The sequence below is a fragment of the Atractosteus spatula genome, chromosome 17, assembly GCF_055471065.1.
Source record: "Atractosteus spatula isolate fAtrSpa1 chromosome 17, fAtrSpa1.hap1, whole genome shotgun sequence".
Lineage (NCBI taxonomy): Eukaryota > Metazoa > Chordata > Actinopteri > Semionotiformes > Lepisosteidae > Atractosteus > Atractosteus spatula.
In genome coordinates this window covers 8,343,334-8,371,264 of record NC_142722.1, presented here as the reverse complement: position 1 = coordinate 8,371,264, position 27,931 = coordinate 8,343,334, and the positions used below count along the sequence as shown (strand labels likewise).

The 27,931-nt window shown below is 35.9% G+C and overlaps 1 protein-coding gene across 1 annotated transcript; it reads right to left on the bottom strand.

The window, feature by feature from the left end:
• On the bottom strand, window positions 1–27,931 carry LOC148818992 (calcium-binding protein 7). The gene is made up of 5 exons (XM_088935757.1): window positions 26,747–27,931; window positions 4,796–4,939; window positions 3,988–4,100; window positions 3,315–3,465; window positions 1–3,169 (listed from the first exon to the last, which is right to left on the bottom strand). The coding sequence occupies exons 1-5, from the start codon at window positions 26,853–26,855 to the stop codon at window positions 3,042–3,044; spliced, it is 645 nt and encodes a 214-aa protein (XP_088791883.1). The 5' UTR covers window positions 26,856–27,931; the 3' UTR covers window positions 1–3,041.

Here is a 27,931-nt window from a genome sequence, read left to right as displayed (position 1 = left end):
TTTTGTTTTTGATTGTTAGTTTTTTAATACAAGGTGTTTCAAACATGTTTGATATTGTTACAGCTTTATAGCATAATCCAAGGTCACGACATAGCAAAATACAGGCCTGCTTTGACTGACACTGTGGGGTAAATTCACAGACCTAGCTACTTTAAAGTGTCATTCTGGACTTTGTTACATGAAATAAGATAAAGTACTGTATAGGACTTGTTCTATAAAATGTGAAGCTATTTAATTATATAACTCCTGGTGGATTCCTCCAGTTTCATAATCTTGAAATGTTGACAGGCATTTCAGTGTTTAAGCTTTATAATGTTGTTGATTAGTAACAGGGTAATAATCCAGGTGAAATGATAATATCCCTATTAAGCTTGTGACCAGTATTTGTCATATGATGGTCTTTTGGTGATAATGAAATGCTATATTTTTGTTATTGTCTTGTAGTGCACTTCTGCTATATCTGCTAAACCAAGCTCACCATTTAATAACAGTTTATTGAGCTGATAAGAAATTGCTTTAGTCAATATAGGCAATTCGAATGGTTTTATCTTCAAAAATACTCAATTCAATAATAAATAAAGAAAAACAGAATAAGCATCTCAAGACAGACTTTTATGGGTTTACCCTTTCTCTGGCATTTTTAGCAGCACTTTTGGAAAATATATATTCTGCTTTTTATGAAATTATTAATATAATTTATCAAATGTGTCATGAAGAATTGAAGATTGGAGGTTCCACCTGAACAAAGGTCCTATGAAAGTGGTGAATAACTGGTAATTTATCATCAGTGGAATAACATTATTACATCTGTAGATTCCTACAGTAATGAGTGTTATGTATTATTAGCCCACATTCCTCTTTAGTGTACCTCGTGTGCCTTTGCTTTCAGCACATCTTGTGTATCTACCTCATTAATTACATTCTGCAATTTATCATTGTAGAGGAACGTTTTTCCCCTCTTTAATGAAACAGCATAAGTAACATAAACAATAACGTGTAATATTGGTTTATTAAAAAAATATTCACTATTGCAAATTGAGTGCTTTTGACATCGCATTGCACAGATGATATGTTGTTAATGGCCTGACGACTTAATGGGCCCGATTGGCATGGTTCAGAAAATACTTACAGCGCTGTTTCTGTAGATACGACATGGACAATGTCTGCAAAATTAAGATTTCCTGTTTTCAAAATGTTAGAACTTTTTGCCTTTTAAAAAAATATTTGAAATATAAAATCAAAACATCTGCAAGGACATAACTTTTATTCACCTCTATTATAGTTAGTTATATTATTTCCTCTTAGGTATATATGAATATGAATCCTAGTGATGCCCTGTGAGATTTTATTTTATTTTTTTGCTTCTTTCAAAACAAAGTGCTTTAGTTTCTGAAGTTTAGCTTTAATCACAATAACACATTCAATTAAAATAGATGCATCTGCATGGTCATTTTTTATAACCCTTTTGCTCTTTAGAAGCTAGGTAATTTGCTCAGAACAAGACCTAGTTTCCAAGTGAGTCCTGCTCCTGCCTTTGAGCTGGAAGAGTAATGTGTTACCCAGTGCTACTGAAGCAGTGTATCCTTCTGCTACAATGGTTTTTCTGAGGGCCATGAATTATTTATTTATATGCATAGTCTCCTTGTAGAATATCTGCAGGCAGGTTATCTTAAATCTTAATGCCTCATTGCCCCTCCAGTTCTCATGTGAGAGAAACTGCATAACCAAACACTACGTGTACCAGTGAACAATCTTCAGTCCTACAGCACAGGTTCTTATTAAACGTCCTCTTACCACTGACATCCATGAGCCTTCATTCTCCAGGCCACTTTCCCATCCACTAGTGTTGGAATAAAAATAAGATCTCTTTTAATCACAGCCAAGGGTGGGAGCAATTTATCTCTTTTTATGCTAGTTTTTGTGTTTATTGTACGCAAATATTTTGTATATGCTATTCTTTGTATTGCTTGTCTACGTATCGTGGACCTTAATGGCCATGGACAAAGAAACAGTTGACACTGATGACGATTCCTCCCCCCGCAGACGAAGTGGGTGGGAGTTCTTAGGGACATTCCTTGCTACTAGATGATGGCTACTAGAGTCTACAGTTCTTATTTAAGCATGACGTTCAGGTCCCACTTAAAGTATGGGGCAGAAGGTAAATATTTTATATGCAACAAACATAATTTATTGCTCATCACTAATGCATTAGCAAACTACTCTAACATGGCGGTTTGGGAGGTCTTTTTGCAATGTTCACATTGCTCAGTCAAGCTTTCCCAAAACCTAGAAACACAGATGAGTTTTTTTTATTCATCTTTTATTGCTGATGTTTTTAATGGCCAAGACCTTTAAGCATTGGCCTGTTAAACATGGACATGATTGCTGTATGCTCAATTAATGTTTTATGGATATTTGTAATGCATTAGTAATGAGTAATAAACATTTTTTACTGTGTGACAGTTTATTATTAGGCACCTAATCTTACAAATAATGCCAAGTACCTTTCTTTGCTTTCAACAGTACATTAGCAATACTGTGAGTTGTATCCTAACAAGCCCTTACTGAATGTCCATGCAGGAGAGTCCATTTTTTTCCACCAGAGGTGGTTTTCATATCCCCTATGATATCTTCAATTGGTCATAAATAAGTTATAATCTTCTGTGAGATATATATATATATAATACTTTCTACAAACGTAAAACATCTGATGTATTTAGATGATTGTTAATCCATGCATTTCATGCTGCGCACAATAGTTTCCTTCATGTTTCCATGCGTCTGCAGGCTTCAACTTCCTTGCTTACATTGTGATTTTGGCAACAAATTATTTAAAAAAACCTGCCGCTGCACACGGTAAGGGAGTACTACCAGGCAACAGCCAGTAGAACTCCTGATTCCTCTTCGAGTCCCTGTTTATTTTGTCTGTTCATTTTTGCCGTTATCTTTAGAGTCATTGTCCATGGAAGTCAATAGTTAAGAGAAGTCATATGCATTTTCGGTAGGTTTATCTTGTGAAATAAAGTCATTAAACCTTGTCCCTATTTCATCCCACTCCTCAGGACCTGGTTGGCCGCGATGAGCATGACGCTTATTATGAACGCAATGGCAAAGGCACAGATCAAGCTCTTCCGCACACATGTCTGCTTGATCTGCTGCGTTGGGCTGGCTGTGAGAGAGAGGAAAGGAGAGAGAGCGAGAGTAGTCAGAAAGACTCATTGTGGTCCCTTTCTAAGAAAAAAACCTGAATGGGTCTTAATGTAAAAATCTTTACAAATAAGAAGCAATTCAACTGAAAGAATGAATCTCCTTACTGTCGATATCCACAGGGCACTCTTCCGGGTTTTCTATGTGGTTTTCCTCTGTCATGATGATATTTTCAATGTCTTTCATGGACAGGTGATCACAGAAGGTGTCATAAAGCAGCCTCTTCAACTCTTCCACTGTTAGCTTTTGCATATCACACTGGAACAAAGAAATGAAGAGTGATATAGTTACTACTGCAGGTGATGTAAAATACTCTGCAACACACCAAAAAAATACCTTTCCAAAAGAATTGTGGTATCCCCTTTCGTTATTAGAGTACAGAGTAAATTAGGTTGGCTGAGCACTATTCTTTTGAATTGACAATTTCTTTCTACATACTATAATTGAACAAAGTTTCTTACTCAAAATACAGAGCACATACTATGCTATTCATTAAATTATGAATGAAATTGTTCAAGTAAAAAATTGATGTGTAAATCTTTATGGAATTCTTATAAAATAATTAGGCAATAATATCTGAAATTACATAATTAAACCTGATTTCCTAACACTTTGATGATGGTGTTGCTAGTCCTGCTGTTCCTGTTGTACAAATTAGTACTTAGCATATAATCACTAAATAATATAATAATGCCCCCGGAACATTTCTCTTCAGTCTAATTTCTCATTAAAAAATAAGAAGAGAAAGGGAAAATGAATGAAGGTGTTGATGATGATTACCTTCCAGAATACTGTGTCAAAGTCTGTCCCATGGAACTTATCTGGCATTCCTGCTGTGGATATTTTGGGTCCCAGCAGAGTGACAAACTCTTCGAAATCAACCTGACCATCTCCTGTTCAAAAGGATGAGTAAGAGTATATATTTACAATCTAGCAAAGGTATGTAGGATCAGATAAATGCATGTGTTTATGCTGTTAAATTAATAATTCGCAGTGTATTTGATGAACTGATACAAAACGTGTGTTTTTTAAATGTGTTCATTTTGAGTATTTCTTTTTCAGAATCACCATTTCTGTTTTTTCAGAATCACCATTTTAGCCAGCCGTGTGTATTCCACAGCTTGGCTGTCAGATATGATCTACACACAGGAGAGAATGAGGAAGTATAGGGCAGGCTCCTTCAGTGTCTCTCCAACCTTCAGGAATTTGTGTTTTAACTTGTCTCAGGCCACACAGCTCTGTACTGAAAGTTCAACGCATGACTCCTGGCCGAATAACACCACCTTACTCTTGATGGCACTCAGGCAATTGTGAGCATCCTGGTCACAGTCAGCTAGTAACACAATCTAGGCTCGAACCTATCATCACAGAGCTCATCGGTTCACTGGTCAGCTCTTTTACCAGAGCTACTTGGGATGTCTACCTTGGTTAAGGCTGATTCCTTATTCCTTCAGAACACATACGTTTCTTCTTCAATTGATTGACTTAATTGTCCTTTAGCCAGTGAGCTGTTTGAGTCTCCCTTAAAGCCCTCAAGGCTCTGGCTCTCTAGATCACGGAGTGTGGACCTAACTGGTTCACGTCTTACCATCCATATCCAGTCTCTGGATGATTACTTCTAGCTCCACCTCATTTGGCATGTATCCAAGAGATCTCATGGCCATGCCTAGCTCTTGCTTCGAGATGAATCCATTCCCATCTCGGTCAAACACTTTAAATGCCTCCCGAATCTCTGTGGAAAAGAACTACATTTAAAGATACAGGAGGGTAATCCATGCACGTCTCAAAATTCATTAAGTCATGATGCTGCACTAAACACAATCGTAAAACCAGAAAGCATTTTGTAACCGATTAATGTGTTTCCTGTTGGGACAGAGACCATTTTCATGTCCTGATTACTAACTCCTGGACACAAATGGCTGTCACCTTTTATTACAAAGTCACAAAGATAGGGACCTGCTTCACGCTTCTTAAATTACTTTGTAACATCTAAAAATAAAAACCCTCTTTAACTCCCTGTTTAGATTAAGCAATAAGACCAGTGATATTGTATTTTTGCCATTCAAAGCTTTATATTTCAATATTTTTGCATGAATGATTGGATTAGATCTACATGCACTGTAAATTATCATTCAGTCATCTATAAAAGTTCTACTTGTCCAACCATAGAGCCCAATTCTTAATTATTGAATATGTAGACTATTAAAACTGATTCAGGTGATAAATGTTTCATCTCACACTCTTCTTCAGTATTGTCTAGATATATGCTAGTCTTTGCCATGAAATTCATTTAGAAGTAAAATAAATGAATTGTGAACTGAAGGAAAGATCAATATTAGGTTCTGTTCAGTGAAGGTCATTGTTATTTTTTGTTTTAATTATCTAAGGCTGAACCTAAACAGCGGTGTCCTTTTAGGCAAGTAAATCTACCCTAATTCTGTCTTCTATAAAGAGTGTGTCACAGAGTGTCAATATTCTCATCATCCAACAGAAAAAAACAATGAAATTAACATGAAGGAGTAGCAAACTCCTCCTTAGGAATAAAAAGGTGTGTCACCACTTACAAATGCTGGATTATAGGTGTTGAAAGACAGCTTTAGGGACCCTGAACTTGACAAAGCCAGAAAGTCAAAATGTATGACTACACAAAAACTCTTTTTGGAACCTCTAAGATCACAGCTAATTTCTGCTAATTAAACGTTTCTATGTATATGCATGCTGTAAAATATTTACTGCAAGTTTATAGGATTTCTGGACAGCTTTTGCACAAACCAACATATCTACTTTGTTATTAGGCTTCTATGAATTATCAGAAGCAAAACAATTTCATTTATAGTAAATGGAACAATGGGAACTTATTATCTGGCTTTTGGAAATATTAATGAAGCTGTTTTAGAATAACAATAATTTTACAGTGAATAAAAATCACTTAACTTTGGCAGAGCTAAAGCCTATCTTTTAATCTTTCACTGCTACCACTCATCAAATGAAACAATCACTCATGTCAAAATTAACATTTATAATTCAGTTGAACACTAGTGTGTCTAATAGATAGGAAGGAATATTCTGTCTCATAAAGGGACAAAACATGTACGGCAGCTGTATGTGGTTTGCAAAACCTTAATTTTATTACATCTGGAGTGACCCTGCAAAAGGACAGCTGATGCATAACTGCTAGGAAGCAGTGACTTAACGCTTTATTTTACCTGTCATTTGTTTATTTACTCTGTTGTATAACTTAAAGTTTAGATGAAAAAAATTGGTCGGCACTGCAAAATGCGATGCAGTCAATCAGCTGAAAAAGATTCTGCATAATGCCAGCGTGATTAATATTGCAATCCCAGCAGATTTGGCATTATTGCCTTCATTACTTTATTCATCATCTCTCAAATTGCTTAGTCGTTTTTATTATTTACAATAATATATTCTCGGCATGATTTGCTGTTATCATAATAAAAAGGTGTTGGAGTGGTAAAGTAAAAGTAATTCAGTCATGAAAGCCTGTCATCTTTATATGTTTGGAATTACAGATAGAAATGCAAGTGTAATCTAATTAGAACTAAGCAGGTTCTAAGGTGAGGTAGACTATTCAGCGCATTAAATGTGTATGTCACATGGTTAACATTTCCAGAACATAATACTCAGTTTAAAGAAATGTAGCTCTTCTTCTTTAGAGACGTTTAATCATAGATAATGAATAAATACTTAAATACCAAATCCTATTTCTATGGATGTGCATTTTCCTTTATTGGGTTTGGAAAATGGATTTTGACATAGCAGATAAAGACCAACCAGTTACAGTTCATATCTATACTGACATTAATGGAATATCTGTTAGGAATGACTGTGTGCTGCATGTTTATTACCCACCACAGTCTCCTTTTTATACATTTTTGCCGAAGATGATTTAGCCGATTTTATCATTATTTATATTATGGCATGTTACCAGTGCTTGATTATATTAAATATAGCATACTGCAATACAGCTGGAAAGAAAGATATCTTTGACCTGTTCAAAGATCATGTTCTCAGAATGATCATTAATATTGTAATGTCGCTATGCTTTATAGTTTTCCTTGTAATAGCCATAGATGTAGAGAAAACCGAAGCTGAATTAGCAAGCTATAAAATTCAGTGCAAAGAAGTACTGTATGACACTATAGTTAAGTACTTTGGTCCGGTTGAAACAAAACAAAATGCACAAAAACTGGATAAAAAGTAACACAATTTTTAGGATGTGGGAAAAAAAAATACATTTTTATATGGCAATATATTCTTGCCTTGCGTATGTGAAGCAGTTGAAGTTTGTGGAAAGGCTACAGAATGTCCCCTGAACACAATATATACTAAGCTGACCCTGGTTTAGATTGCTACATTTTATTTAAGATAATACTTTTATATAAATTTATATTTTAAGTCAAATTAAGTCTTTTATAAAGAAATCAGGTTTTAACTAGATGTGCTGTAGATTTAATTTGTATTCATATACTGTAATCATTAAATGACTTGTTTTCTTGCATAATAAACTATGACAGTACAAAGTCCTTGAGTATCAGTTACTTCTTGAGAATAATAATGTAACACCTGACATACTGTACATATAAGAAGATTCTAAAATTGGTTTAATGTAGTCTTTTGATTGGCATGTCCTTAAAAAAATCATTACATACCCTGTCTTTGCATGGCAGAAGCCCATAACTATTCAACATCCTATTTACTTCCCTGTACGTTCTTGTAACATTTGCAACACGTGGTTGTATTGATCCGATTTGCTGAAGAGAATTTGATTTTCCTGGTGCAATTGTACGCATGGAAGCAATTATTTATCTTTTCCAAGTTTTTAATAGAAGTTTGTGTTGCTATCAGCAGGGCTGAATTAATTTAATGGGAAAATTAGAAAAGGCAAGTTCAGTGTTGAGCCTGTGTTCATCGATTACGGTAAGGGTTATATGGGAATATGCAGTCTGAAGAAAACGTTTCACTTACCCATTCTCTACAACGTTTTTAGTTTTATCTCAAGAAGTTAGTTTAATCAAGAAGAGTGAAAAATACATGTATTGGTTAATGTTCAGTGTTTACAGAATCTATGTTATATGCCATGAACAAAGAACTTTTGGACTCAGATTTGGTACAGGGCTGTGAACCATATATGGTAGTCTTAAAGCTCCATATTTTCTATTCTGTGTAACAGGTGATTGCTTGCCTTTGCTTCTTCACAGGTTATTTGCTAGTCTGTTAAGGACAATGAATATAAGTAAGTGGAATAGTGTGGCATGTGAGTGTTACACAGGATTGACTGTGTCATGATGATGATGAAGATAGTGACAATGACAGCAACAAAAATAATAACATCGCACATTTTCTCTGACAATTTCAGTTTAGCTTTCTTATGTGTTTTTGGGCTGTAGTTGGATGGACATTAATAACTGAGGTTTAAAAGAGAAAAATGGATTTTTGCATACAAAACATATTTGAACTACTTCAAAAGAGAATGATTAGTCCAGTTCTAGAGATTGCATTTCCCCTACATTTCTGACTACCAAATTTACTGATAAAGCCCAAGAACTTTCTTATCTGCTACAAAGATAATCTATTTTGGTAGCAGAATTTGTGATAATTTTGTGAATTATATTGGTAATATAGAAAGGCTTCCTGCTATCTCAAGTCCAAGCCTCTTTATGTCACACGATGAGGTTCGAGTTCAGTTTTCTGCCACTTGTTTTAAAAAGAGCTACTGCCATTACACAGTCAGTGTTCTGGGCATGATTAAACTAATTATATTCACTTGTATTTTCCAGTTTGTGCTTTCTTTTATTTTTCTCCTTTAGGGAGTTATTTTAACTACTTTCTCTTCTATTCTTGTTAACATTGCAACTGCCATGAAGGCATGTTTTCCCATAAATTTTCCGTACATTTTCTGTAAAGATTTTCTATTCCTAAGAAATGTAAAAGAAGATGGCACACAAGCAAACCATACTGAAATTTAAGAAGAAACGTATTTTGTGTGTGGCTGTGTATTTATGGGTCCTGTGCCCTAATCCATAAGATTATTATTAAATGCAGATATTAGGGTTTTCATCTCCCCAAGATTACCTGTAAAAATGCTTGACAGCACTATCGCCTAAACCTGAAAAAATGAAAAGATCATATAAAATGAATGATCTATCTTTCATGTGAATAGCAGTGCACATGAGGTGTCACAATGCATTTCTCTGAATTCCTACATTAATATCGGGATTGCAACCCTGAAACATGTAGACAGGTCTGCAGCTTTCTCACAGTCCAATATTTTATGGAATATCTTTCAAACTTGGTACCCCTTAAAATTCCCTTTTCCACGTATTATACTGCTATCTTATGCATGTGGCAGTATTAATCCATCCTTTACTGGTAAAAGGCCTCCTTAAGTGCTTGAAAGCTTTTAATATCATTTATAACAAGGCCCCAGAGCATTACAAAATCAGCCCATAGAGGCATGTCTTTCTAGGAACTGCTTTTTTCAAATGGATGGACTGTGTAGTAAAAACCTAATGATCTTTCACTAGAGCTGAACATCTGAGAAACTAGTAAACTAGTCTGCATTCAGTATAAATGTGCTAAAAAAGCTCTTCACTGCTCAGAGGTGTTTCTATTGGGTCTTAGAAATATTTCATTATAAATTTAAATGTTTCACTTAAAGTGCAATAGTTACGATTAAAGTGTATACATGTTGTAGTATTCAAAAAACCTGTATTAAATGTACTACATAGTTTTGCTCATTTAAAAAGCACAGTTAACATTTTAAGTCACTAAAATGCTTTAAGTATGCACATCTTAATTAAAGTATAAATACGCTTACAGTCAAACAACAGACATGGGTACAAGACTAGCTGGAAATTCACAAGAAAGTGACCTCTGTTTTCTCATAGGAATTGGCTCACGTGAATGGCTGTCTTTTCACTAAACAATTAGAAAGCAGCTGTATAAAGTAAAGCATGAAAATAACTGCTCGTAGTAGTATTACCAGGAGCAGTCGAAAGCAGTAGAAGTTTTGAGGTAAGATAGGCCAAATGGTCACTGTCATGGAAATGTAACTATCAAGGAAGCCACGAGAGAGTTCTCACCTGAGTAAGGTCTTTATTTCAATATTGCAATATTGGGAGCCCTGCTGCCACTTTACAAAGTGCAACCAGAGACTCAATTTGTTACAAGCAGTACAGGGTTTTTATAAGATGTTGCACTGTAAGAGAAAGCTCAGCACTTTGTCCCTTCTAAAGCTTCCCCTTTCCCTAAAACAAAACAGATTACATCATAAAACAAAAGAAGAAGCACCACTAGATTTGTTATTCAAAGCTTATCAGTTACTTTCGGCTAATCTAACGACCCAGACAGAATATATTGTTTTGGTACATTGTCTTCTAAAGTAACCTAAACAGTGTACTTTGTTTGACGCACTATTTTCTAAAAATCTGCATGTACTGTAGCACAGCAGTTACATCCTTGAAATATATTTTCTAAAAGCACCAATATATTTTTTGCATAGCTCTCTACATTTTAAGAATCAATTTACTTATTAGATTTCCATTTCAGTCACCTTTTCATTAAACACCTTTTTATCATCCTATTAAGTGCCAAGGTTGAGCCAAGCTTTTCACCCATGCTGGTTTCAGTTCCAGTCTGCTTTTGGGTGTGTTTGTTCCACTCAGTGTTTTTAAAGACTGCTTCTCCTCTGGCTTATCAGAAGATATGGCATAGGCTTGAAAGACATACTGTACTTGATCTCCTTTTGTTTTTGCTGTTTTTTTTACGATATGCTTTCCCCTGCTCCTCTGCATTAACTATTAAAAAACGTGATTTGTATTATTAAATATATATGGTATCACAGAAGAATATTTCTGAATCATAAATCATAACAGCTTTACAGCTTTACAGCATTGGAGACAACATTTTTCTCACAGCTAAAGCCGACATCTATTCTGCAGAAAGATAGAGATACTGCCAACAGCCCTGTCTGGGTAGCCTGTACCGCACACAGGCACCAGCAATTGATTTGAAAAACAAATGTGACATTGCATTAACAAAAAAGAATGAATAAAAAACAGTGTAATCAATTTAAAAGAATAAGGTTTCACAGTAAATTAACCAGACAAGCTTGACAAAATATCTTCAGTGCCTAAAGTAAGGAGATGTTTATTATTTACAGCAACAGTATTATAAAATTAGCATTACTAAGTCTAAAGAAATGCCGCAGAATAATGTCTAACTTTGTCTAACTCTTAACAGACACATGAATACCAGCAAACACATTCATAAGGAAAAAAAATCCCTGATTAGTTTCATCACATTTCCTACTGTTGGTAGAAAATAAAAAAAACACAACACATTTTTATATGCTATAGAATTATAGCGTTATATATTGACAGAGTTAAATAGATTTTCAGATTTATTTTTTTAGTATGATGATTTCTGTCAATGTTTCAAGCCTTATGTTTCTCTGAAAAATTTCTGAAAGAATATGATGGGGCTCATATACATAAAATGCAAGCTTGCTATGAGGATTTAAGTGCCAGATTGTTTTCAGTAGAGCACTAATACCAATGGTAATTGTAGTAATAATAGTAATTGTAATGGTAACAGAATAGGAACTATGATGATAGTAATTTTTCCTGTCTCAGTGCTATTAAGCTACATTGCTGAATTTACACAGTCACTGTTTTATATCTGTTTTTGCCTTTGTACAATAAATGTCAATGAAATGATTTAGATTGCACTCCAACATTTGTCATTTTTCCTTTCTTTTTTATTTGAATGATGGAAAAAGCAATATGCTAGTTGTCCCTGTATATCCTCTTAAAGACAGGAGCGCAAGACGAATGTCCCATTCGGACAATGCTCAGAACAATCCCTCAGTCTCTGAATTTTATAGACATAATTCTGATATGGTCAATGCTTTGTCGCGTCAGGGATAAATTTAGTATTTCCTCCTTGCCAATCGATTGCCCACAATCCCATTTTTTCAGAACCTATGCCAGCTTGTATTTTACAGCTGTTGATAGATGGTGCCATTAGGCTGACAAATGTTATCTTCTTTCTACTATTGCAGCTGTCAAAAAAGCCATCAAAGAGTGGGCATTAGTTGTTTGGCAATATGTTATCATCTCCATATCATAAGAATTGTACTCTGTACAATTGTGGTGTGTTTAGTAAAATACATAGGCACTGGGAACAATTTTTAGGAAATTAAATTTCAGCTTTGACAGACCTTGCTCAAAGGGGATTCAAATAAATATGCAGTAAGGAATCTCTTAGGGTCTTTGCTGTCAAACCAAAGCAAGATTCTGATTTTAGGCAAGGTTTTGATGAAATAATAAGTTAGTTTGTATGTAGCACTTTTTTAATTATGGGTAGGGGTTCTTTGCTTTTGTGTTTAGAAATTGGAAATATTCATACAGTAGGAATGAATAATGAAATCAATTTATAGTTATTGCTGTAAAGATATTATAACATATTTGCAGTAAAAAGTATGATAGTATTATTTTATGCAGTGTAACTACCAGTAATATAGCAAAACTAAACTGTATACATGCAAGTATAAGCTATATATATAACAGCTCATATACAAATACTACAGCAAAATTATAATTGTGAAAATACGCTGTCAGAATAGTAGGTCATTTTTAGCTCCAGTACTGTAGTTTAAGCCTGATACTTGACATTTCTGTTAATGCTGCATGAAGCACACCCCCAGTTATCTAATTAATATGCCAGAGTGTGACATGATTCAATTTGACTATTTTAAAGTCACAACGAAGGAATGACAGAGAAAATATTCTATTATCTACAGTATGAATTTTAATACTATTGTGTCCTTTATAACACATGCCAGACCAGAATGATAAAGCTGTATCCAGCCATCTGCTTTCAGTGCACTAGTGCTAGTAAAGCTCCCAATGGTAGTATGGAGAGTAGGGAGACCTGGCTATCTTTTTACTTCTCAAGAGATTGCAGCTCCTGCTGGGAGATAGCCCTTCCAGCCATGTCCTGGGACAGCCTCAAGGTGTCCACCCGGTCAGGTGTGCCCAGGGCAGGTCCCAGGGGCCATCCTGCCTTTAGGCTTTAACCTCCTCTACTGGCTCCACTCAGCTCTCTCAGATAGCTGATCCCAACTGCCCTGCAAAAAAAACTCTCCTGCTGACCCTCTCTAAAGTGTTGAAAGGTTTGCAAAAACTGACTTGGAGGCTTTAGGATTCACCTTGGCCCTCTGAACTCTTCCCACGCCTGGGCTCTTTCAACAGCCACAGTCCTCCTGGCTAGCCAATACCTCTCAAACTTGGAATCCAATCTGTGGACACTGCTCAGAAGGCCTCATGTTTTGACTTGGCTTCACAGAGGGTTGTGGGAGTTTGGAACAAGATACCAAGCCATGTTTTTATAGTCGATACCCTGGCTTCTGTCAAGAAACGCCCGGATGCGAACTTCGGATCGATTAGCTGATAACTACCAAGTGGGTTAGAAGGGTTGACAGGTTGCGTATGAAATAAGACCATTCTTATGACACAGCTTTCCTTACCACTGGTGGCCACCATGTCCAGTGCTGGCCTGACCTGGGAAACAAGAGTCAGTGGGAGGTGGGAGTTGAAATCCTTCTGCATGGGGCCATCCATCAGACACTCCCAGGCACCCTTCACAGATCCTTAAAGACTCTCAGATCTATCTGTCTGGCATCCTGTGCGTCAGAGCCCACAGGTGGTGCTCAGCTGACAACTCTGCCTCTCCCTTCGCTTGAAATATATGAACTTGGGTACCATGTGAATTTGACATCTGGGTCAAGGTTTTCTGATACTAGGTACACTTAAGGGGAAATGATAACGTGAAAAACCTATACTTTCAGCAAAATACAGTGTGAGAAGCTACTATATTAGTGATGAAACTATAGTAAATGTCCCTTGGGACTGTATATTAGTGCAAAAAAAATAATGGTGGGTTGCATGTCCTTCTTAAAGGATGTATATGATGTGCAGTCTTTCTTATGATGTCTTTTGTTAAAGTTCAGTGTTGCCAACATCACCCCTGCATCAGCCTATGCCTTCCTATTGTCTGGTAGTCATAGGGAAAAAATGGAATGGAAGCACTGGAACATTATGTGTAAGTGCCAGTCTGGAGCAGTAAGCATTCACGTTAGGCACACAATGTTACAGCACATTGTGAATTAAAAAGTGAAAGCCCTCTCAGCTACTAGAGTGTGTCAATTTATTTTAGAAATAATTACATGATGTCAGAACTTGACTGCAGTCGGAGTCTAATGCCTGCTGTTATTGTAATTTGTTACAAAAGAGTTTTAATTTCTAGGCTGACATTTATTAAAAGGCAGTTCAAAGTGTTAAAGGATTTGACAGATTAAACATGGTGAGATGAAATCATAAAGTGAATCTTAACTAATAATGTAGTTAGTCTTCATTTCACTTCTTTTCAGTCTTCAGTGTGAGCTACTTAGTCACCAGGTTGTTTTTGCTTTCTGTTTTATATAAATATAAATTATTAATTGACAGTATTAGTGATTGCCAATCATTAATTGACACTGTAGTCTTCTTACTCCTTTATGCAAATATTAAACTTAAAGATGTACACTGTACAACTGTTTCAATTAATGCTGGCTGTACTGCATCTATGATGTAATATAACCAGGTGCTGCCAGTGTGCTCTGTGAGGTAACATCAAAGACAATGTTAGAACTTAGATATTCTCTGCATCTGGCATCATGAATAGTGTTTGCAGCACTCTAGTGGATCAGTTATTTACCCAGGTAAGTTAATTGAGAGCAAAAGCACTTTAGATTTACTGTACATAGAACAGACATATATATCAAGGTTTGTCTTCCTTGACACATATATTGTATACTGTACATCTATATATTCATGGGTCAAGTTCAAGAAAATAAAAACAGTTATAATGAAGAGGAGGCCATTTAGTCGGCCTGTTCCATTTGGTAGTTACAGTACTGTTGTAATTGCTACACCAAACTAATGACCCTTAAGAAGGCCAAACCAGTTGTGTGGCTGTAAACTTTCTATACAAAAAAATATCAATATACTGTATATTGTGTTTCTAATCTTTATATCAGTTTTAATCTTTATAAGTTTTTGCGGCACGTTTTTTTTGCCTAAGAAAAGATTGTAGGCAACTCATTTTGAAACGTATGTTCAAAAAACATAAAAGCTTCATTAGTTGATAAGAAACATACTAGTTAATAAAAAGGCTTTCAGTTTTGTATGTCAAAGACTGAAACAGTGCTACCAATTTAAAGGTGTACATATCACTGCCTCTGCTCTACTATTACCAAGTTTGCAAAAAGATAATTTAATGTGTTTTGTAAATTAAAGAAAACAGAAAATATACATTTGTAAAGGTACACAACATATTGTAATCCTAAATACTGGTTACAAAAAGTCTTGTTTTTTAAAACAATTTTCTAGATTGTATTATTTTTTAAAAGATTAGCTTGTTTCAGAAAAATGTCAGTTGAATCTGATCAGAACTTACTCCTTAGAACTGAGGTTACAGGATCGTTAGATATGTGTTAGATACATGTCATGACAGATCTAACTGTATTAGCTATAAACATTACAGTAAGTATCTACTGACATGAACTCACTTAATTTCAGCCATCTTACATTAAGGTTTAAGTATAAATTAAGAACTATGATTTCAGTATTTGTTTTTCCTCTGTCAATTTGTAATGCAAGCAGTGAGGTAAGAGAGGGAGAATTGGTGATCAACCAATCGGTATGATCTGCCTTATTGAGATTGTTGATTTAGATAGTACGTGAGCATACTATGCCCAGTCCTGTTTGTCTCTAATCAGCAATAGAAGAATGTGCGGTTAGTGTACTTCTTTCTCCAAAAAAAAACGTATTGAGTCAGACATTTTCCAGTGTATATTTAAGTTCTCATTCACAAAGATGAAACAAGAGTTAGATTTCAGTAGGCAGATATGTGAACAAAGTGGTATTTAAGAGAAGAAGTGATGAAAATTACTTGCTTGTGTTTATCAATCTTTAGCCGCTGGTTAAAACTATCAGATGATGTATAGACTGTCAAAGAAAACAGCAAGAAAATCCTAAGAAGTAATCTACAAGAATGTTTTTGTAAGACTTTGTTTGGCCATCTGCTAGAATTCTTTACTAATTGATCCAGTTTTTACAGTCCTGTTTTGGAAATTCAGTATACCTTCACTTTCATTAAAACTTCATAAACACTGTATTCAGGACAAATTATGCCTTTTGACTAGGGTGTTTTCTATGAATTAATTTCAAAATAGTGCTTTTTACTATTATTATTATTAACATTAATATTCCTAGCAGAAACCAAGCTATTAATTGAAAGTTGTGGTGTTGTCTGTGAATTTCATTAGTGCATTCCTCCCTTTCTAAAGTACTATACAATTTGACTGATCTCACCAAGCTCTGCTTCCCTCATTAAACTGCAATTTCAGAGGACATCTCCTACGATTAAAATTAATATCTCTCCGTAGAGCCACTGATGCTCAACACATATTCAAAATTTACAAAATCACAATGACAGTCTAAAGATTGATTGGGTGTATTTTAATGGCATAAACAAAACTGGAACCAAAGTATCTCTCCAGCTGCTCCTGGAAAAGCTTTATCTTACTAAAAATTGTGATTTAACCACACAATCCTCCAGACATTTTTCTGAACATCTGATAAAATCACACTTTTAAAGTCAGCATGCTTTTTCATGTTTATCAGATGCAAAACACTCTACAGTATGACCACTGGTTTAAATAAGAAATAACAATCATTTTAATTCTAATTCTTCCTGTTCACTTTAACTAGGCTGAGATATTCTAAACACATACAATATACCATAGATAAGATTGTAGGAAAGGAGGAAGGTGAATTAGGAGGGAGATAGGATCGTGCATTGCTCAAAGTGGCAGTGCAAGCCAAACAGCTGCAAAGTCTGGACAAAGTTGGTATCCTTCCTCCCCCACACCCAGCAGTCATAACTTCTGCATCTCTCCTTGACAGTAGTGCATATAAGAAGTTCATTGTGAATTGCGTCATCCTTTAGTGGTGACTCATAGATTACATGGCGATTTAGTAAAAGCATTAGTCTACTCTCTATTCCGCGAATTCCTGGATATGACTCTGGAACACCATCCTGGACTGTTAATTAAAACTTCTGTCATGGTGACAGCTTTCATCTCCAGCCCTCCAGGTACATATGGTTCTCTTTAAACAATTACCTGATTCAGACCAAGGAAAAGAATTAAATTCAACTACATAACTAAGTAGAGAGATTAAATAAGTACTGGAAGGCACTGTGTCCTAAAAAAGCTGAGATGAGGAATTACGTTTTTTGGATTTATTTACAGGATTTTCTCATTTTTCTCATTCCACTAATGATCTTTTCTTCTTCTTTTTCTCTTTGTCTAACTTCAAACACTTTGCTGTCCATCCTATATCTGTTGCTTCTGTGCTTCTAAGTGGCAGTTAATACAGTCTCTTTTTTCTTGTCAGACGTCTCCCTAGTAAAATCTCTTAAGTCACACCAGGCATATTAGCAACTAAAAAGACATCTCTCAAGTGATTTGAAATGATTAATCTTGCAAAATGTATTTTTAATCAAATTTAAATGCACCCTAATAAAATAACTCCAAACTGCCTCCAGTGCCTCCCTTTCAATTAGAGAATTATTCTAGTGAGTGTACTACTACTCACTTCTAGTGAGTAAGTAGTAATTCAGTGTTGCTTTCTTTAATAAAAATGTTAAAAAAGTGAAAGTGGCCTGCAGGGAAATGTTTGGACATTAGGTACCATAGGCCCTTAATGTTCTCTCTTCACTGCATTGCTGATCTGATCATATTTACAAAGCCATGTTTCCCCACAGTAACTACCGTATATTTTGTATAATAGCACTGGCTTTTAGCACACTTCCATTTGTAACCATGGAGGAAGACAGTCTTACATACAGAGCAGCCAAATTATCTCTGCACTGCAACAGCATGGAGTCAGGGGACTACTACAGCATGTTACAATCTATAAATACCATACACAGCCACTGCAATTCTTGTTCTGAGCTATAGAAATGACCCTGGGATTACACCAATTTGCAACAACTTTTCCCAAAGCAGTTTCAATTCTGTGGTACAACACAGATCAGAGGAGTATTCTGCCTTTAACAAAAAAAAAATACTGACACACTTTCGGATGACTGCATAACATCCCTTTATGGGAATGGCTTTGGTTTCAATGCAATTTCAAAAGCAATGTTCAATTCCAAACTTTCTCGTATGTCTTGATTTTGTATGTTTATGTTGCAATTTTAATAATAATAATAATTTTAAGTACCCTTACTGTAAACGTATTTTCACATACATTTAAATGACATAAAAGTATTAACTTGCTTCATAGATTTGACCTAGTTACCAGAACTTGGAAAAAAAACACCTGATTCAAGATAAAAATTCTTTTATGCTTATGCTGAAAAACTGAGCTTCAAGTCGTTGTTATCATGCACCATCTAATTAAAGTCCTGACATAAAACCGTGTTTTAAATGAACATTGAACCGTGTTAAAAATGAACATTGAAGAAAATCTGGAAATTTGTTGCAGTTAATGAGCACATGGTCATTGAGAACATCTCAGTGTTTTTTTAAATTAATCTAGGTTTTTGTTGGGGCGAAATGCTTAGTTTGCTACTGGAAGAACTATCAATGGGACCAGTAGGGAGAGCTCACCGTGTGGTCTGTATGGATCCTAATGCCCAATCATAGTGAGGGTGATACTATACTGTAAAAAAAACACCATCTCAATCCCAGGGTGTTTCTCTGAAAAGAGTAGGGGTGTTGCCCCCCTGTCCTTTAACAACAATAGTCTCCTAATAATCCCCATACATTGGCTTCATTACTCTGCTTTCCTCCCCACTGATAGCTGATGTGTGGCGAGCATACTGGCGCACTATGGCTGCTGTCACATTATCCAGGTGGGGCTGGGTGTAAGGATTATTTATATATAGCATAGCGCACATCAGGTTGCAAACCCATTTAATGTATTCTCTATACAGGATGTATTAGGGTATTAGGTGGTATGAAGTATATTAGAGTTTTGGAATTTTTCAGGGTTTTGTTTTCAAACACACATGTGCATGAGTCCAGGTACTAGATCTAAGATGTTAATGATTGTGCCCCCCCCCCCATTATATTTAAAACAACACGACCATTTTTATTTTTCATGTGCCTCGCAAACTTTATTCTAAACTGACCTTCATTGAATGAAGGAAAACCTAACGGGTGGAACCCAGTGGCTATTGGATAATATAGACAGGAAATTAAAAATCTGTTTAGATTTAAGGATGACACCACCACAAACCTCCAGACAATTCTCTAGTTACACCCCTGATTATCTGCAGAAGGTAGAATGTAGTAAATTAGAAAATGGGACTGGAATATGAGGTGGGGTTTATTTCAATGACAGTGGTGTGCTTTAAGTGTGCAATTAAATGTTTTATTTTTTAATAAGAACTTTTAAGCTCTGCCGGGATCAGTTGTCGAGGCAGGTAACATAAGTCCCTGCACTTTCTGCAATCTATCCGGTCACTGGCTGTGCTTTTCTGGAATCAGAATGGCTTTGTTTTATAGTGTCATACCTTTCTGTACCCAGGTGTTTCATTTTGGCCAAATAAACAGACCTTTAAAATGGGCTTCTCTTGCCCCAAGCCGCCTGAGTTTTACACATCATTAATTTAAAATGCTCACAGCCATCCTGCTGATGGATAGACAGAAAGTGAGTGAGCATAGATTTCTGTAAGTGCAGGAATTGCCTAAATGAGACTTGCTACAAGCCAGCGAATGGGACGATGCCCTGCAGAGGAAATGTGAGCAACATATGTGAATATAGATCCAAAGATACAGATCAGATAAGTCAGGCATACATGAAAAAATAAGGCTCCCTTTTTGGATAATGTAGCTGTCTCATCTCTTAATTTCTTTTGGTAAATATAAAAATAAAGCTAACTGTTTTTTATAACAGGATCAGAATGTTTCAGTAGCATTGCTCCTAGGGTTACTGTGATTTAGACAAGCATCTAGTGTTAAATGCAGGTATATACTATAAGTATAATAACAGAAACAATGAGCTTGAATGAGCTGCTTATGAAAATGACTTTGGCTGTGTTGGCACATCTTTTACAACTTCTAGATAATGTTGGAAAGTGGTAAAAAAGATCAACAGATTGTTATGATTATATAGCTAGGAGTATTAAAATTAAATCAAGGACTGTTATGTTACAATTGTATCACACTAGTAAGGCCCCATTTAGAATATTGTCTACAATTTTGATCATGATATTTAAAAAAATATTACTGCACTGGAATCAGTCCAGAAAGGAGCACACAGATACATTCCCAGGCACAAAGGGATGTCCTACACTGACACACTAAAAGAGCTGAATTTTTATCCTCTTAAAAACCTCATTTACATATTCCAAAATAGATGAGACATTTTCTAATGTTACAGAAGATGCCATGTGCATGTCATGTTCAAAAGTGAGGGAATGATGCCCAATGCATTTCACCTGTCCAATAAACCAAAACACATGTGTTCATAGGCAGACAAATACGCTCAGATTTCAGCAACCAGGTTAAAAATCTAAACAACTTTGATCTAGTGAAGGATTTCTGTGCATCCAGCAATGTTTTATTCGATGCAGAATCAAAAGCCTTTAGACTAAAATATCATTTTTATCTTCTTAAGCTAAAAGAATGAAATGACACTGTAATTATGGCACTAATGTTGTTGGATTTCCATTTTATTCCCCCTGTGCTTTAGTACTGTAAATGAAATATCCAAAGACAAAAACCCCATTGTTTTTACAATCTGGTGTAAGCTATATGGGACCCCCCTAATGCTAACTGAAGGAGCTCAGGAAAATGCTTCATCACAAGCCCATTTTTGTTTTTCGATCTAAACTATAAAGCAGGTTTTACTAATATTGTCTTCATTGGTAGAGAACTGGGAAATTCTCCACAATAATATGCAACATAATCGATACCTAGTCCTCGGAGGAGAAAAACAAGGTAAATGTTTAGCAGAAAGAGTCTGGCTTTACCACTTTACATCCTCTTAACCATAACAGATTGGATTCTTAAGAAAACACCAGTGGAATTTCAATGAAGTGCTATCCTAGTAAACCAGCTTATTTTCTGAACCTTGGTGAGCAGCAGTGCTTTCCCACGATACTGCTTATCTCTTTGTTTTTCCTTCCCAAAGTTCTGGGTTTTGTTAGAGCTTTTGTATATTTAAATATTCAAGTCCTTGATTTTTTTTTATTTAATGAATTTGTATTTTGAAAGAGGACATAGTTGAAAACGTGCACAAGAGCAAAATTCTCCTTTAAATTGAAACTGATTGGCTGAACCCAATGTACTGTATTATAGCCCATGCATAGATGCACAAATTGCATAAATGAAGAAAAAGTGAATTTCAACATATTTTGAAACCGGATGGGGTAATAGTAACTTATTCTTCATGCTGAGCTAGTGTGTAATAACAATTTTCTAAAAACATTTGCAGTTGACTTTTTTTTCTCTCTGCAAAAAGATCTTTAACAGACTTAAGGGATCAACATCAATTGATTTGCAGGATTTTTGTTTAATGCAAGTTACTTTTTTGATTACTCTTTGTATTTGATGCTGACAGCTCCTAAATACCAAACAAAGGCCTGTGATGTGTGTAGGTCCTGAACTGAAAAGACAAGAAAGAAACAAGGTCTCTTTAAGTGGGAGTCAACTATTGACAACGGTATTTGTCCAAAATTAAACATTTTACTATATTGAGCACACACAAAAAAAGATAGGACATTTATTCAATTCAGGACACAACACCAATGTGCAATCAACTACAAAAACTACGAAAACCACGAGAGAAGATTTCAGCAGACAGCTGGAATAATTCAAATGTGTAAATGTTCAGAAGTAAAAGGTACAGCTTGTACTTATAATTAATGGTTTCAGACATTTCCTACACTGTTCCTCTCTTCTTATTGATACAGATAGGCTTGAATCTCCCTTTTCTCCCTGGTGACCACCAAACAAATATGTAGGAAATTGTCTACTTGAGAGGAACATCCAGAACTACTTCCACACACACATCATACTGTAGCTCAACACCTGTGCCCAGCTCAGAGTAAAACTCTTTCGTGGTGGTCAGGTAGTCACAGTGCCATGTCTGTTTTCTTAGTTCATTCTAATAGAGTCCTGCAGAGGGGAAGATTGCCAAAATGCTAGGTCCTTTCATGCTGAAAATAAATCATTTTTATTTATTTTTTTCAGCTGGAAAGATCTTTTGTTCCTTTCATACACAATGGGAAAAACAATCTACAGAGGAAGCAGTGAAACAATAGATACAGTATATCACAAAAAAAGCAACTGCTGAAACAAAGAATTTGGTGCACTCCTGGTGACTTTCTTCTGTTGGTAAATTGTTCCTATGTGACTTATTTCAATTTTTGAGGATTTTACTAAGGCTACAGGTAGTAAAGAGGTGATAATTCTTTTTTTCCCCCGGAGTTGTGTATTGTTTTTACAGGATCTTGAAATACTTCACTGACTTTTTGAGACACCTTTAGAAAATTAATGGTGCTATTAGAAGCCCATATTTTATTAATTAGCCTAAAATAGAACCCAAACGTGCTGAGAGGTGTCGGAGCATTTAAGCCAATGTTGTGATAAGTGTTCATAAGCATTATACTTTATGAAGCTCCTGTCATCAATGCTTAGCTTAAATGTGTGCTGTTGTTTATGATCACTAGAATAACTCAAGGGGGAAGTATTCTAGGTACATCTTGGGAATTTCATTTTTCTCTTTTTAATTGGCACCAATTTGGCCACATCAGGTGTAATATTTCAAGGGTGTAGAGTTATATGTATTTATTTATTCATTTGTTTATTCTGGGTCACATTCCACACCAGTTCATCAAAACAAGTACATTTAATTGAAGCGCTCATATAAACCCCCTTTACAAAATAATAAACTCAGCACTAAAATAAACCTGGTACCCCATTTATGCATGAATGTTATAGAAAAATAAAGTATATGGATTTTGTACTGTATACTGGTTACATATTTTAACATCACTTTAATTGATTAGACCTGTTTAATTGATTGATTAATTAATTACCTGTTTAGAGAGAGATGAATAAGCTGTAGAATGTGAGGAGTGGTGAAAATCAGTGATGCACTTTACACTTTACATGCTACTGGTATGTCTGAGGCTGGTCATGCGCTGCCTGGAGTATTCAGAGCCAGCAACTTCTAACTTGGCAAAGCGTTATAGCCAAATGCAGTCTGTCAATGATAGGCCACAATCTGGCAGATCCTGAGTCATGACACCTTGCCAAGATTGATGGAGAGGTCAAAGTGTCAAGTGTCTGGGAAGGAGTGTCTAGTCGCTACAAAATTCCACTTGTGATTTATAGCATTCCAACTGTGCAGCGCTAAACTGATCAAGTCCTGCTTGCTGCCCTTCCTTTGAGCATATCCTGACAAGACCATGCTCTTGCACGACATTGTCCTGCTTCTCCTGTAACAGTCTTGTGGCCGTCTTGTGAGATGAGACGGTAACTGCTTTGCCTTAGATGCCCAGATGTGAGCTCTACTGAACATGTGCGGAATGAACTGGAAATATGCACAGCATCTAGAGCTCCAAGAACAGAGAAAGGGCACCTGCTTGTCCAGGCTCTATAAGAGGAGCAAGATTAAAATTCCACAAGACAGCATTTACAATTCTGTGCAAAGCATGCATCACAGGTGTACAGCTTTTATTGCTTCCAAAGGTGGCGTTACAGGTTATTAGCCTGTGACATTCATGTTAGGTCCCCTGTTGATACTGAATGTTAATCAGCATAATGGATTTACCTATATCACATCAATAAAATGACAGTGCACCTGCTACAAAAAGATTGTAATTTTCCTGAGAATAACTTGAAACTGTTGCAATTACAAGTGATGCATTTCTTTTTGATGCTCAGCATAGTATATGTGGATTCTCTGCATGTTACCAATTTTAAGTTGGAACCAATCCAGCAGAAGAAGATTGTGGTATGTCACTGGAAAATCAGGTGATTTGTAGAAATCAGGATATGTAGAAATCCTCTATAAGAATGTATGGAACTGTGACAGGTGAATTTAAGTCATAGTGTGAGCTTTCAAAGACAAATGGCAAGACTTGAAAGCTACAGACAAGCTGTATGAATATTTCTAAATACATATCAAATAATAAAGTTTCTGTGACATATGGATGTATCAATTGACTTTATGCACAGTAAGCTTAATTTACAATGAAATTAATATAGATTTTTTTTCTCTATATACATGATAACACAATTTAGGACGTTTATCATTTTTATATACTTTTTTATACAATTTATACTTGAATTTCTGTCTGTATTTATATGGAAGTTCTGCTGCCTCCCACAGCTCACTCTTTGAAGGCAAAATAAATAGGGAAGGAAGTAGCTGGTTAATATGTTGACATTTGCACTTGGTAAAGCCAAATACAGAAACTGGGTAAGTTTTACTCAGTTTTCTTTTTTTAAGGTGGCTACTGTGACTCATAATCTGAATAAAGCTGTAACTTTTTACATATCCCAATGAAATTTCCTCAGCTGGTATGTTTCTAGGATTACCATGTCTGAAAACTGATAGATAATGATAATCCTTTTAATCTGCTCAGATCCATAAATACAGGCATGGGCAAGAATAAAGGGAAAATGCTTAAAATGACACAAGAGACTATGTTTCATTCATGGGAATTGCCTTTTTCTAAAACCCATAAACTGCAATGGAGTGCACTCTAGTCATGGAGAATGTCCACTCAAACATACCGGGCAAATCTGAGAGCCTCACATTCTGACACGGTATGGAATTTTATTTTTGTATAGGTTTTGTGCTCTTCCAGGCCCAGACGTGCAAGGCAGGTATGAGAACAGACTGGGTAGCTGAGCCAATTTGTGTCTCTCACCCCAGAGAAAAAGACATCATTTGAAAGTTGAACTGGGTTAATGCCATTGCTTTTACATCACCCTTTTAACCCCACATCCTAGATACCCATGCTATGCAAAAGAAATATTACATTTTTATAGCATTATAACAGTGCGATCGTTAAAAATTAACACTGCTTATAACTCTTTGCAACAAAGCATTTTATGCTTGTTTTGCAAGTGACACACTGCTCTGTGCACTGTGTTCATGAAGCCCATATGCTAAAGGAAACGCAACATCAAATCCTACATCCCACAGAGCTATTTTTTAATCAAGCGTCTTGCCGTGGTAAGGATTAGACAACAATAATGGAAAAAACAATGTTTCTCTTTACAGACTATAAATTGCAAGGCAACAGGACTACGGGGAGCAACAACATTAAAACTACTTGTTCGGGATGATGTATATCTTCGGAGTTCGCAAAATTGCGTTCAGGTTACTGTCGCGTAATACAAACAACACAAAGGATATTTCCTGTAGAACGTAGCAGACGTGCCGAATCTGTTTGAAACCAGACACACGTAGACGCATTCACAGACAAAAACAAGATCACTCGGCTTTTGAAATCCTTTTGTATGTTCTGCAGGAGTGTTAGGATTGTGAGAGTTTTAGGGACATGCTAAGAATGTTGAAACAGTTGGAACGTGATAATTGAATGCTTCAGTGCTGTCCATTGTCCTGAAAAAAATAAGCCCCCTGTTGACTTGAAATACAATTTACAGTATAACATCACATTAGCAATACCATTTATTTCGATTACACATGAAGCAAATTTATTTTGTGGCGTTACAATTGCTTATGTTAGAAGTGTATTTAATAATAGAGGTATAGAGGTTTCTCTTGACGCTTCCTATGGCTTCAAGTGTCTTGTCTGATACGATTTGCTGACATTAAAGTGCAGGTGATAGTCCAATAGCGGCGTATGAAAATCCGTAGGTAAGGAAAAAACTGGGAAATACTCTAATGGCGAAAATATTAACTCGCGTGTTCAATCTGTGAGGTTGTACAGGTGGTTCCCGTTGGATTTCCCGCGTGGATTTATTCAGACGTGATTGCAAAGTGTTCTGCTTTGGTGTTTACTGCATAAAGTCTACTAAGTTGCACCATTTACGCTTGGAGTGATGGAAATTTCTGCACGAGGCTTAGCCTATGATATCTTAGAAAAGGACTAAAACATTAATATCGGTCTACTGTATCAAACGCTTCAGGTTTTTATTCTAAAAGTTTGCTTCTATTTGGTGAATTTTTGTTACAGTTTAGAAGGGAAGGGTGAGCGATACAAATGCATTCAGTGGAACAATGGCTTTAATGCATTTATTATTATAATTAGAAATTCTGTATCGCATACATACTCGGCTGTCAGCCACCGCGCGGCTATGAATTTTCCTTGAACCCAGACCGTATATGACAGGGAACATTTACAGTAAGCACAGTGATCTGGTTGCCACATTGCATTATATTTTGAGATGAATGAAGAAAAACAAACTCATACATACCCTCTAATTCATCCTCTGGGATATTTATAGGGGTCCTGTACGTAAGAATGTCCGGAATTGTGCAGATACCTCTGTACATTAAGGTGGAGGTTACGGGGTGCAGAGGCATTTTGGCAATCCAAAGACGACACCTGTATCGCGATCTTCATATAGCAAGCTTTAGTAAACAGACACCAAGTTAGCTATACTCCACTTGTTGTAAAGATATGGAACCTGAAGTCCATACAGAAAAATGCGATTAAGTCCCGTTTCTTGCGTAGAACGAAGAAAGCAACAGCTTCATACAAGAGAAGATTGGGAATGCGCCAAAAGCCGTATTAGCATTTACTTTACCGATGCCAACTATAGTCGTTCCTATTCCTGAAACCCATAAGTCTGATGTCGCAGCACTGATATAGATAATTACTAAACTAAGACACGATTTCATCAAGTTTGCCAAAGGCTACTCCTTGCAAAGTGAAATCTTATTTATTTTTATTGATTTAAATTTTCTAGCAGCAGTGCATTGTCTTCCACATTATAAGACTTCTCTTGCACATCAAAACCCATGAAAGTCTCTTAAGAATTTCTTAGGACCTGTATCGCAAATTTCACGGTGGTTCCATAAGCGATGGCTTTTAAAAGCTATCTGGAATCTGTCCTCATAAGTGGTATATTCCCAAGAATTAAACTATTGTTTTGAACAATAATGAATTACACAGACCAAAACCTCCCTCTGTTGAAAACAAATTTGTAAATCTTTAATACATGGTTTAGACTTCTGCTTATCGCCGTTTCACAACCTTTAAGTGTTATAATAATCCTGCTTGTTTTAGTAGAATAGCCAATATAAAATGCTTTTACTTTTGCTCAAGTTGAAATCTTTTTTCCCCTATTAAAATTTCTCTCCCTGTGTCTAATTTACATTAATTATTCGTTTCAGTCAGATCCAGAATTTGTAATAGTTAAAAAAAAAAGAAACAAGCAGTCCAAACCGAGCTTCTAACTTTGTCTTTTCCCCAAAAATTAAGAAGAATAAAGCATCTTCTGCGTACTTTGGTTTGTTTATAGTTAATTCCCAACTGTCCAAAGTAACTGCGTCCAAGATATAGCCGGCCTTGCCATTATTTTGTGTCCTGATTCCTTTCATTCACTCCAGGTGAAGGAACGCCCTGTCTTTCTCCTGCCGCTGGAATCTTTCTTAGT